At 35.8% G+C, this 13,014-nt stretch overlaps 2 protein-coding genes across 3 annotated transcripts in view; one reads left to right on the forward strand and one right to left on the reverse strand.

Moving 5' to 3' along the window:
* Positions 1 to 13,014, reverse strand: part of THADA (THADA armadillo repeat containing) — a 214,282-nt gene that overhangs the window by 173,135 nt on the left and 28,133 nt on the right. The window lies entirely within an intron of this gene.
* Positions 1 to 13,014, forward strand: part of PLEKHH2 (pleckstrin homology, MyTH4 and FERM domain containing H2) — a 54,224-nt gene that overhangs the window by 14,959 nt on the left and 26,251 nt on the right. For both annotated transcript variants that reach the window (XM_053936888.1, XM_053936889.1), the window contains exons 3-11: positions 2,039 to 2,101; positions 3,121 to 3,270; positions 3,717 to 3,800; positions 5,305 to 5,386; positions 6,908 to 7,090; positions 8,425 to 9,413; positions 10,406 to 10,481; positions 10,929 to 11,023; positions 11,655 to 11,799. In XM_053936888.1, coding sequence (XP_053792863.1) covers positions 2,039 to 2,101; positions 3,121 to 3,270; positions 3,717 to 3,800; positions 5,305 to 5,386; positions 6,908 to 7,090; positions 8,425 to 9,413; positions 10,406 to 10,481; positions 10,929 to 11,023; positions 11,655 to 11,799 — 1,867 coding nt within the window. The remainder of the gene's footprint in view (positions 1 to 2,038; positions 2,102 to 3,120; positions 3,271 to 3,716; positions 3,801 to 5,304; positions 5,387 to 6,907; positions 7,091 to 8,424; positions 9,414 to 10,405; positions 10,482 to 10,928; positions 11,024 to 11,654; positions 11,800 to 13,014) is intronic.

The raw sequence follows: 13,014 nt of genomic DNA on the forward strand, positions 1-13,014 counted from the left end.
TTTCAGGTTTTAGTTGCATTTATTAAATCTGTCACATTTCTGATACTGCCTTACAGATGAAATGACCCTAACTTATGAAATGTGAATTGCCAGCTGCTGCCATTCATTTCCAAATTGACTGGGAAAGTTGATGAACAACTTGCTACTCATCAGTGAATTTCACAACATAAATATCTAAAGTTTTCTGTCATAATATTATAATTTCTCTCACAATGTTATTAGTTTTCTGTCATAATATTAAGTCAGAACATTATAGAGTATTAGTTTATTATTAGCACCTGCACTTCCACTATGTTTAGCACAATGTCTTTACTGCAGTGAAATGTTAGCTGACCATATATTCAGAAGTAACCTCAATTTCTGAATCCCAACTCACTAAAAAATAAATGTCTCAAAAATTATATTAAAGTGTGTCTTGCAAACCAAACTTCTGTTTGAATCTAAAACTAAAAAGACAGATAGAAAGTAACCTTAGAAGTTAAAATTCCAAAAATGAAACTCCAAGTTAAAATCTTAACATGAGGTCATTTAAATATGAAATTAAATATGTGACCAGAGAGGAACAAAGAAGGCTTATCTCCCTGTCCATCTGGCAAATGAATGACTAGGAAGATAATAGCCTTAGAAGTGTTCTTGCAAAATAAGTCACTGGGGACCTGACCATAACCATGTGGATTGTGAAATGTTTGTTACTCTTGTATCAGTGGTGTTGTGGTATTATTATAATGTAGACTTTGGGATTTTGTATTGTATGAGAAAGTATTAGAAGGTGAGTCATAGCTCCTTTTATTTTTTTTTTCTGTTTGTGAAAATTCATTTTCTCCATTTTCAGTTATTGATTGATAGAAAATGATTACTCTATCCTTGTATGGATATGGTGCTAAAAGTTTCATGTGATTAGCAGCATAATTGGGAAGAGAAAAAAAGAGATGGAAAGTGAAAAAGAAACTGAAAAATGCCAAAAATTGTGTACAAACAAGACAGGATGAAACTGATTATTTTAAAAACATGCAGTAAACTGAAGAAGGAATAAATGGGTTTCATTTGCATTTTTTGCATTATATGCTTTTCTTAGAACAATTTTCAAGCTGAATACTGAGTATGGCAATGTTAATTATTTCATGTTTCATTCTCTTCAGATGAACTGAGGTCTTATCTAGATATTTCTTGAGAACCACTAAGTCCTTAAGTCGTGGAATACCTTATGAACTTTCAAGTGTTACTTCAAACCAGGGCTTATTTTTTAACAAAATTCAGCAAAATCAGACTAGAAGGCTCTTAACAAAACAAAATGTAAACAAAGGATATCGTTCTGGCCTTTTCTGTTCTGTATTGTTGGGAAAGCCTTCAAAATAAATCCTGTAAAATGCAGGGGTTTTCCAAGGCCCTGGGCAAAGATTGAGCCCATGATTCATTAGGCATCACTATAAAGTAAGAGATCAGGGCCTTCCCCTCTTAGAGGTGACCTGCACTTCTCCATGGACACTGGTCTCTGTCTTCATCCACTGCTGCTGTGGAGCACCTGAGGCCACTGTGTCCCTTCTGCCACATCCTGCCTTCATTCGTGCAACACTGGAGAAGTCTGGGACAGACTTTGTCCTTGTCTAAGTGTATTTGTCCAAAACACTAAATTTGTCAACATCAGAAGGATTAACAGCTAAGTTCCCTCTACTCTTGCCTCTTTTGGAAAGACATGAGGAAAGTTTCAGGACTATTGTCAGAGGCATTTCTGCTCTTGGTAGCAGGGGAGAAAAAGCATTGTGTCATATGTCAGCCAGATAATTAATTATGAAGAAAAGGTGTATATATTTTTTTTGTCTGTTGAAGAGTATTTACAATGTTTTAATGCAGTCATGATGGTGAATTCTTTTCCCAGTCTGACACACCGTTTATCCTTTTATTTTTATGCTCCTGCCCACCATGTGTCCTTTCCTTTTTCAAAACAGACCATGAAAATTTATTTTTCTGATGAGAGGCAGAAGGCATGGCCATTTAACTAGGCATGGCCATTTAACTGTATGTTTTTATACATCTACAGATGCAGCAGCTTGAGAAGCAAGTTATAGATGCTGATTGTCAAGCAGAGAGAGCATTTCAGCAGGTATAAATGGAATAAGTATCTCCACTAGCTGTGTGCATGTGGTACTTTAATGAGATGAAATTCAAAAAATTGCTCTAAGTACTTCTGAAGATGGAGGAGAAGACAGTTTTTTTTGAAGTCTATTGATTTGTCTTAACAGAGAGTTCTAACACCTTTCTTTGCTCACTATTTAGTTCATTTCAATAAAGTCAAAGCTAACATCACAAATCAAAAGTAGATACATGGAATGAGCTTCTTCATTGATGCGTCACGAGTCTTTGATATATTAAGCATGTGGAATCAAAAGGGAGAGGAAACAATCATCTGTTTTAGAAGATCTATAAGAAAAAATCAGGCTACCCAATACAGCCTCTAAATAGAACTGTTCTGTGTTGTTTGTTCCTCTTGTAGAAGTTACATCATTTAAAGAATGAGATCGTGGCTAAATATTTAACTGAACTTGCCTTTTGATTCCAAATGGCAGACTTAAACTACTGCAGACATTTTATGAACATATCTCTGGTATCCCTGAAACATTCCTCATATCTTACTGTGAGACAGATAGAAACTGAAAATTTTAAGACTAAAATGTTCATGTACTAATTTGGAGTTAGAAAATATTCCTGACTACAAGCCAAGTATTTTTAAGCAATCTTTTAGAATGCTACCGATAATTTGCTGGTTTTTTTACAGTGTGCAATTGTTTATTTATTAAAACATTGTTTACAGTTCCCTGTAAGTAAATTGCATTCTTCCCACACTGGTGTTTATAAAAGCTTCTGTGTTACAAAACTAGAAGCCTCTCAGATAGTAACAGAACCTGTGTAAGATCTTCCAGTGTTTTGCCAGTCCTGTTGGTATTAAATGAATAGGGAGATACAATGAACTATGGGGTTTCTTCTCAAATAGGCTTCAAAACTTTGCAGGGTTGTCTTGAATCTTAAGTGTGGAGGCAATTTTAAGTTTATTTTGTGATTAAATTACTACCTTTAACTTGGAGTGTTATGTTCCTTAAACTTTTATATTGACTTCCCAAATAGGTGCAGATCATGGAAGAGAAATTAAAAGCAGCAAATGTTCAAACAAGTGAATCAGAAACCAGGTTGTATAAGAGATGTCAAGATCTGGAGATCCTGATACAAGATAAAAATGATATAATACAAAAATTGGAGCAACAACTTGAAGAACAGGTTAGGAATAATGGTGTTACAAAAAGAAACATCAATTGCCTTTTTAATTATACAAAAGGAAAATAAAAATTTAGATCAATGGATGACAGAAAAGTTTAGCATTATTTCTGTTGTTTGATTAAAGAGGTTCCCATTGGAAGTATATAATTTGAATAGTGTTTATTCCTTTTCAAATTAAGCTCTGGCTTCCACTGAAAGAACATGTGACCTTTAAGAGGGGAAAGATGATATTCCTGTTCACTGTCCCCCCTGAAGAGCTTTCATTCTTACTAGAGGAAAAAGGAACAGCAGCCTCTGGGAAGACCCTATTCCTCATTTTGTAAAAATCACCATGTATTACCCAGGAGCCTGAATTACTTCAAGTAATCTTAGGATTTGTGTCTGAAGATACTACTCAAGCAGATTATATACTCAGTGAAAAATATGCTTATGTCAATTTTTTCCAGAAGCAAATAAGACTGCAAGAAGCAAAAATCATAGAAGAAAAAGCAGCTAAAATAAAAGAATGGGTGACAGTCAAGCTTCATGAGGTATAACTCTTGCTACAATTCTTACACAGAAAATGTAATGGTGTGACTGGATATCCCTTAGACCTTTTGGCTGTTAAAGGCCTGCGTGCCATACTAAAAATTGCTTCCCAGTTTCATTGATTTTATAGTTATTTGCTGGAAAGAGGAGAATTGAAAACAACGGCACAGAGAGTAGAGTGTCCATGTCACCTAAATTCTGATGTCTGATTTGGTCAGCCAGTATGATCTGGGTCCTCTGTCTGGAGAAAGGATGCAGCACTGCTCTCTGAAAGGTCAACTTCTCCACTAGTTGAGAGAGCTTAGCTGGCAAAGTGAGCTTATTCAAGCAGGTGCCTAAAGTGTGAATAATCCCCAGAAAGCTGACCAAGCCTGCTGGGGCCTGGCAGAAAAAAGGCCTTGATCATTTTTTATTTCACAATGCCCACACTACCCTTAGTCATGAATAGTTTCAGGCACACCAGCTCTAGTTTCAAGAGACCAGTTGTCTCCCTTTTTCCTCTGCTGTGGTAAGATAACCATGTCTCTGCCCTGCCTAAGGCTGCCAGCTTTGGGGTGCAGCTGTGCTTTCTCCTCCCTGGGTGTAGAATTTAACATTGCCTGTAAATTTAAAATCTTACTCTCTTGTAGTTAACTGGAAGTTATACTCGAGTTGAAAAACAATGAAGTTATTGTTTTTGAAGTAAGAAACTAGAAGGTTCTTACATAAAATACTTTTTTGTCTGTGAGGGCTGAAGTAAATTATTTAGAAATAATTTAATAAAAATGCCATTAAATTTAGCTAAAATTATAATGAAAAAATTTGGACAAAATCAAGTATAACTCAAAGTATTTACTTACTCTTTATGGAAAATCTCAAGCTAGTTTCACAGATATGACTAAATGTCACTCAGTGGGAAGTGGAATTGCTGGCTCCCTTCTGTGTGACAAGGGATACTCAGATTCAAATCTGTTTGCTAATTTGGAGCAGGAGTTGAACCAGCATCTTTTACCTCCCAGTGGTGGTCTACAGCAGTGGGTTGTTGGTTTTTTATTTCCTGTACAAAGACTTCTGCTTTGTATAAAGTTTGTTGGCACTTTTTTTTTTTTTTTTTAATTTTTGCTATGAGATGGTAAGGAGGCATTAGGACCAGCCTTCCCTCTGATTCCTCTCCTCACTCTTAGTTTTGCAAAGTGGCATAGGAGTTTGTAATTCTAGCCTTCTGCTTTTATTAAAAATTCCAGGTTTCTTTTTCTCTTATTTATTAAGGATTTTTAAAGCAGTCATGGGTTTGCTTGGTTGTGACAATGATTTTGGCAGAATTGAGCCATGAGAATCATTGCAGGGAATTTAGTTGTTCAGAATAAAGAGATGCCTAGACAGGTATTTAGAGAAGTAGCAGAGAGGAGATTATTATTTGAACTAGCTCTATCCTTAGATAAGCAGAAATTCAGAGAAAAGGTAAAAGATGTAATGACTTTAAGATTTGTTTCACCAATGGATGAGATTACATTTATATGCTTTTAGTTAGAGGTGGAAAATCAGAATCTTCGCTTGATCAACCAAAAGCAAACCAAAGAGATGAAAACAGTACAATCTAAACTGCAAGGTAAATGTACAAATCTTCTGAAAACTTCTCTCTATATGACATATTTCTTTCTATTCCCTATTAATGTGTGCATCTACATGGTTGAAAATATTCTGTCTAATCACAAAGATTTCAGAGTATGAACTGACATCAGAGTGACTGTACATGAAGGTGTTAGGAAGGAATAATTTGGTTTTATGCTGAAAAGACACACAGACAAGGCACAACGGGTATTAGTGGGGTGAATGGGTACCGCTGCTACTTAAGAGGTTCTGCAAGTAATAAGATTTTACTGGATTTAGGACAGGTCTTTGCTTTCACTTCTTTATAGCATAGGTGGTCATAAAAGTGTTAAAGAATACACGAATGTCAGTCTGCATTTGCTTTTTTTAGTGAATGGTCAGCTGGGAATCAGAACTCCAATCAGATATTTTTAGTTACTACCTCTGACTACAGCGATCCAAAATCTTAATTCAGACCCAGTATCACCAGGTTCCTCTTGAAATGGGTACAGTAAATTTAAAAATCATAAAGTGTAAATAGAAAAAGAGGAATATCCCCTCCAAGGAGCATTATTTCATATTGATCAAAGGTGAATTTTATTCACCACCATGTTGCCTGTTAACCAATTTTCTTAAGTGTATGTCTGAAGGTTCCCATTCTCCTCTCCATACTTGGTTGAGCTGACAATTTACTATCATATGAAAATTTTGTTAATTTGCTGACTAGACCTCATTTCTTGATAATGTATCTTACATATGCATGTAAATACGCAGATACTTAGAAATCGTGTGTAGAGGAGTGTGTGTGTGTACACACATAATATATGAAAATACAAAAATTTACAAATTCATATACAGTATAAAGTTTTTTAACTAAAATGCTCTTTTCTGTTAATTAAGAAACTGGATAGTTTTGCTTCTTTGCTATCTTTTGATAAGTAGCAATTACATACACTTCTAGTCATTCTCTTCTGACAGATTTATTTAAAGGCTTTTTGAGACCCTGTAGTTTCCAATACATAGTTACTGATATGCCCAAAAATATGAAGAAATTTATTACCATAAATGTATCCATGCTGATGACAGGCTATAAATTATGAACACATGGTACTGTTTTAAGCAGTTTTACAGGTAGGGTAAGGGCCTTTTGTTCCTGGATCCGCCACAGGGATTCTTATGAACAAGGAGGACAGATTTCATGTTCGAGTCAGTTCATCAGTTTCTGCTTTCACTTTCTTTTGAAGTCCTTCTCCATACAGACCTTCTAAACCTGGTAACTTACTCTTCTGTATTTCCTGTGAAATTGTTAAAAGATTTTTTTTTTTCTATTGTTATATCAGTTTTTCAGAACTAGAAACATTGCTCTGGGTTTCTCCTAATATGGAGAGATGTCAGGTAGCTTTTCTTTTTCCTATAACAGATTTTTATTATCTTTTTTTCCTAAATTTTAGTTACATTAAAAAAACACTTTGCACTATAGAGTAAAGAGAAGAATTGTTGTATCTCACTAACACAAGATTTCTGAATTACTATTCTTCAGAAGCTACTGGTAAGAAATCTGTTACTTCAACACAAAAACCTGGAGAGTGTCAGCGACTAAGCAGTTTGACTTTTGGATGCTTTTCAAATAGAGCAAGAAGTCCTCAGCTGTCTCCTAAGCTTGAAGAAATAAGCAAGGCTTCATCTAAAGAGTCAAACTACCCTGAAGGCAAAAACATGCCAGGTACCTTGTCATCAACACTTTAATTTTTATTCTGACATAAGTGGGAAACTAAAATCAACAACTCTGCCAGTGCATCCAAACCAGCTGTTTTCAAAGTGCATACCAGTACTGTCTCCCTCTCCATTGCTACTTTTCTATTACTAGGAAGAAATCATCCTGTTGAGCACTACAGTCTCTGTAACACATTATCTGGCATAATGAAGAGGCTCCTGGGTGCTTTGGCTGTGAAGTAAAGATGTGGTTGTGACCTTTGTTGTTGCTCTGGTCCTTCACTCAAATCCCTTGTACTGTTTATGACTTCAGTATTTTCTCCATAATTAATCATGGTATCCAAAATGGCAAGCTGAGGTGTTTTGAAAATCAGAAACTGAAAGAGATCCTATGAATATTTTGTGTATTTATATTACAGCAAGTTCATTATGAAGGTGGCTATGTATTATTACTTCTGTTTTTACAGAGGAGGGAATTGAAGTAAGAGTGATTTTTTTTCAAGAGAAAGGATAAGACATAGAACCATAGGTTTGCCTAGATGGAAACAGATAATTTTGGGGACTTCATTACTTTAATGTGGGTGAAATGAAAATCTTTGTCTTATTCAGTCTACTTTAACTTCACACAGGTATTTAACACAGACTTTCCCAAGTGTCTGTGTAGAAAAACCCTAGTTCTTGCATCCAGTTTAATTTGGGAACATGCAGGCCTCACTAACATGTTGCAAGCTATAGCTCTCTTTTTTAAAACCAGGTAAAAGCGAAGAGCAGGAACAAAGCTATTTTTAACACAGCGTCTTTCCTGAAGTACTTTCCATGAGACTCTTGTATATTTTAAGCATTCACCATGGGGAATACAATAATAGCTTCCAGAATAAATGTCTGTGTATAAACACTGTAGAAATGCTCAGAATACTTGATTTGTTAATGAAAATCCTTTCTGACAAGCTTTATTAAACTTTAATTTTCCTTAGATATAATAAAGCAGCTAAATTTGTATGCCCTCCTAAGTAGTTGGCTTTTTGTTAGTTTTGTCTGTTTGTTTTCACACATACTTGGCTTTAAAATATGGCTCCATTCTGCTTATCTTTGTATTTATTGACATTTTTCGTTCAGCTAGTAACGTGTATTACAGTTTTTTGGCAAACTTAATTTGCATTCAGTCACATTAAAAAATTTATAATATTTTTCTTAATGTTTATTATTTACAATATTAAAAAACATATATGTTCTCATGCATTTGAAATTATTACCTACTTGCTACTTGCAGGCATGATGACAAAACCATTTATCAGTCAAGTTTGCTAAAGTAATTTTCTCATGTTCATTATATTTCTCCTCCAGAGAAGGATATCCTGGAAACTACCTTTGCTGGTCCTGTACATGAGACAAATAAAGGTCAGAAGTCATTGCAACAAAGTTCCTCTGGTTCAGAGCAGAACAAAAATGTGAGAACAAGCTGCTCATCCAAAGACATAGACAGTGACATGTCAAAGAACTCATGCACTACTGGGAGTGACTGGAGCTCAGATGAGGATGGAGGAGACAATAAAGGACTGAAATCCAGGTGTGCATCAACTCTTTCAAGCCACACATCTGAAGAGAACGCAAGGTACAGTAGAGTGGGAAGTGAAATGTATTTGACAGCATCTGATGACAGTAGTTCTCTCTTTGAAGAAGAGAGTTTTGATGTTAAGAGGACTCAGCAAAAGAAGCTGTACTCATGGCAGCAAGGGTCCCAAAGAAAAGGCCTGAGTAATCTGGGTGGAAAGTGCAACTCTGACTTCACAAGGAAAAAGAAAGACCAAGATAGTTCTTCAGATGAACTGAATAAGAAATTTCAGTCCCAGAGGCTTGATTATTCATCCTCATCCAGTGAGGCAAATACCCCAAGTCCAATTTTAACTCCTTCTCTAACAACCAAACACCCAATTCTAGCAACTTCTGCAGGTTCTCAATGCACAACTCCATCAGATTTTCCCTCAAATTTGCCACATCCAAAGTTACGAACTCCTAATGTCTTTAGTGTAAATTCAGTGTTAGCAAAGAAACACCTAAGCCAGCCCCAGCTGAGTTCTGACAGAATGTATGGTAGAAATAGAAACGCCATAAGCATGATCCGTCCGTGGAGACCTCAGGAAACAGACATAGATCTGGTGGATGGAGAAGATACTGATATTTTAGAGAAAATGGAGATTGGCTGTGATGAAGGAGTGTTTACCTATGACAGCACTGAAGCACAAAATGCTGAAGCCCAGGAACTTTGTGATACGACAAAAAAGGGTGCTAGCAACAAACCTCCAACGCCTCCATTACATCGATTTCCTTCCTGGGTAAGTGTGCTTATAGGTATTTTTCCTGCTGGCAAAACTAACTTATTTTCATTACTCTCTTCTGTGGTTTTTGTTGCCTCTATTTTAATTACTTTCATTTATTGACAAGACAGGGCATTACCTTAATCATAACTACAAGCTCAGAATCTAGTTTTATTTTCAGCACAGTATTCCTGCCACTGAAAAACATAGTCTGTATTTTATAGACAAACCCAGTTTTTTTCATGTGACATCTAAGTTATGTATGTCTTTTTGAGTGTATCCAAGGATGTAATGCTTATGACTGCATTTATTTGTTTATCTGAACACTAACACAGCCCAAGAATGGTGGTGTCAATGCCCTTGCTGTAACTACTGTACCACTCACAATCTAGACAATTAAGTTGACAGCAGACAACTACAAATTTCAGAAGTAATTGATCACATTTCCAAGTAAAATTTTAAAGCCACTAACATTAGGATATTAACATAGATATTAATATGTCTTACACAAAATCCAAAATTATCTGTGTCAAGGCTCACTAGTTCTGTGGTTTCAGTGTCAGAGATTTATTAATTAATAATTTATTAAATATGTTTATTAATTATTATTCAGGAATAATATATTATGTAATAACTTCTCTATATTTTAGTGAACTTTTTGCATTACACATTTTGCTACTGTAGCCTTTTAATGCAAAAATGTTGTCTTCTAATGGCATTTCTCTGCTTCTAACACACAATATTCCAATAAAAACATTCTTACTATAGCTTCTTTGGCACCTGATAATAGTATTTTTAAGAATAAGTTACTTACATTGTATGAAACATGTCGAAAAAGGCTATGGCTATCAGTGTACAGCACAGAAAAGAAGGATGCATTTTTCAGCTGCTATTGACAAGGTCATTTTATTAACCATAGTTGCACTAACGCAAAGACTAGGAGGCTAAACAGAACAAAAGTAATTGTTGTGTTTTAATTATCTACTATCAAATCCATTCTGCTTGTATAGGAAAGCAGAATTTATGCTGTAGCCAAATCTGGTTTAAGGATGTCTGAAGCTTTCACCATGGAATCTCTTAATAAAAGTAAGTGGTTTAGCTGTTCATTGTCCCACCAACAAAAGTTCTCTTATGGTGATTTGTGAGCAGGGACCTTTAAAATATTTTTAGAAAGGTTAAGTTAACAGCTGTTTAAAACCTAGAAGGTTATCTTTCCATTGTCTTCTGGTACCTCTCATCTTGACTTTGTGCTGAATTTGTACTTTGTTCATTCCAGTTTACTTTGCATTTCACTACTTTGAAGAATCTATACCAGGCACCAATTTTAAAAGGGCCAGTGTTCATGACTGCAATTTTATTTATGTCTTTAAAAGCACTGTAAATTTCAAAAAGCTATAAATCTCACATCCAAAACAGTTTAGGAGTTTGTTTGCTTTTTATAGCAGTTATACAATGCAAAAAATATTAAATTTTTATTTTGTCAATTGGAGGGTGAATAAGGAAGACAATTTATACAATATGTTGCTTTTTTAGATGCTGTTTCACTAACTTCATGCTCCATATCTGGATTATACACGTCTCTGATATATAAGAACATGACCACTCCTGTCTACACCACTTTGAAAGGGGTAACGGTATTACTGTTTAAAGAAAAATTTTAAATACCATTAGGCTTCACATCCAGGAACTTGCTATTTCACATTTGATAAAACCATGTCAAATATGTTGTAAGTTGATGTATAGAGATCAAAGACCCCCAGAAGTAATAGAAATGTCAAATCGCTGGGGAAAATACTGCCTATAAAATGTCACTGGCCTAGGTCCATTCTTCTTAGGTTCCTTGCTGATTTTTTTTCCAAAGGCTTGTTAATTATTAAGCAGAACCACATGGTGTTCAGTGTCATAATTAAAAGTGTGTGTATGTGTAGAAATGTCTTTGTGTCAGTGCCAAAGCTGTTTCTAGTCATACAGCCAGCAGTCAGTAATCATAGCATTGTTTGTCTTCTGGCAGCCTTTTGTGATTTGGAAAGACCTATGCCTTGAGCTACCTCAGGTTTCTGTTTTAAAGCATGGGTGTGGCTGAGTATACAGAGGGCAGAGGGAATTCAGTTTCATGTTAACATTTTTGTGCCAAAACTCACAACCCAGGCAAGAACAGCTTTGAATATTATGAAGCCAGCAGAGCCCTGCCACAGTATGAAGGAAATGACTGATACCCTTTATGCAAGCTATCAAAGGATGCTGTGTTCATTTCTGCAGAAAGCAACTCAAATAAGCAACAGCCCATTTCTAGATGAGTCGTCAGGATCTGAGGAAGAAGACAGCTCTCGGTCCAGCTCAAGGACTTCCGAGTCTGATTCTCGAAGCAGAAGTGGTCCAGGCAGTCCTCGGGCTATGAAACGAGGTGGGCGAAACCATAAGAACAAGTAACTTCTGGGAACTTTGGAAAACCAGGCAGTTTACATTATTTTCTTAGGAATTGATTTCTTCACTAAACAGTGTGGACTTGTAAAATCTAGGCTCTCAAAGCCCACATCTATTACTCAGTCAGAATAGATGTTATAGATGGCTTTATTTTTATTGCTGTTATTATAAATACCTTTTTAAGGTATTAATCTTATAGCTGGCTGTTGTCATGAAGGAAAAGTGACTTCTACATTTAAAGCAAGAAGCACCATTCTATCTATACTCTGTCATGCCAAGGACTTCTGTGACTTTTAACTGTAGAAAAATAAAAACAACATAGAAAAAAAAATCGCCATCAGAAAGAAAACACAAATATATTCAAGTTTATAAAACAATTTCATGTGATCAGAAAGCAGGTGAGAAAGTCCCCTCAATAAATTATTTGGTTCTGTCACCTCATGCAATAGAAGACTTTTTTCATTTTTACAGTGATTGTCTTAAGGTCCTGTGCAAAGATTTAGTTAGAACACTTGAATCTGGTAATGTCCTGTGTTTTGTGGAAGACAAATCTCACAGTTCTAGGTGACTGTGTTTTCCATCTGCAAAATGGAAATAATATGCTTCATAATATTGAAAGATACAGTCCTTCCTCATTAGGTGACATTCTCAGTGTCACATCTCTGTGAGGTTTTCTTCACTGCGTAAACCAAGGGAGACCAAGATCCCAGTGAGGCCAAATGTTAAGATTCCTCATTATATATTGCTTTAGAAATGCTAAATAACATTATTTGGTAGTCTCAATTATACATGCAAAAATCCCAGTTACTAGGAACTCCATTCAGTGAACCTGCAGGAGAGTGACAGAGCCACTGGTCCCACTCGATGTTTTCCAGTGGCAGCCACAGCTGGAGTCCAGTCCTGTTTCCAGTGATGTAGCCTTCCCACATTAGTGTGAAAAGGACCCATAGATTCTGCTTTCCAGCAGCTCCATCCTGCTGAGCAAAAACCAGTCTTATGGCTGCAGACATATCTCATGTTACATGCTTGCACAACAGGAAAGCTAAATTTGGGTAATTTAAAAGCTGGTTTCACCTGCACGGTTTCACCTGCACTTTATATCTGTGTCTGTAAAATGGAACCATTCCTTTTGTTCATACTTTCTTCCCATAAAATAGTCCTTGCATTGTTTCCTGTGTGGAAACCTTTCTTAACC

This window comes from Vidua chalybeata, chromosome 3, assembly GCF_026979565.1.
Source record: "Vidua chalybeata isolate OUT-0048 chromosome 3, bVidCha1 merged haplotype, whole genome shotgun sequence".
Classification (NCBI taxonomy): domain Eukaryota; kingdom Metazoa; phylum Chordata; class Aves; order Passeriformes; family Viduidae; genus Vidua; species Vidua chalybeata.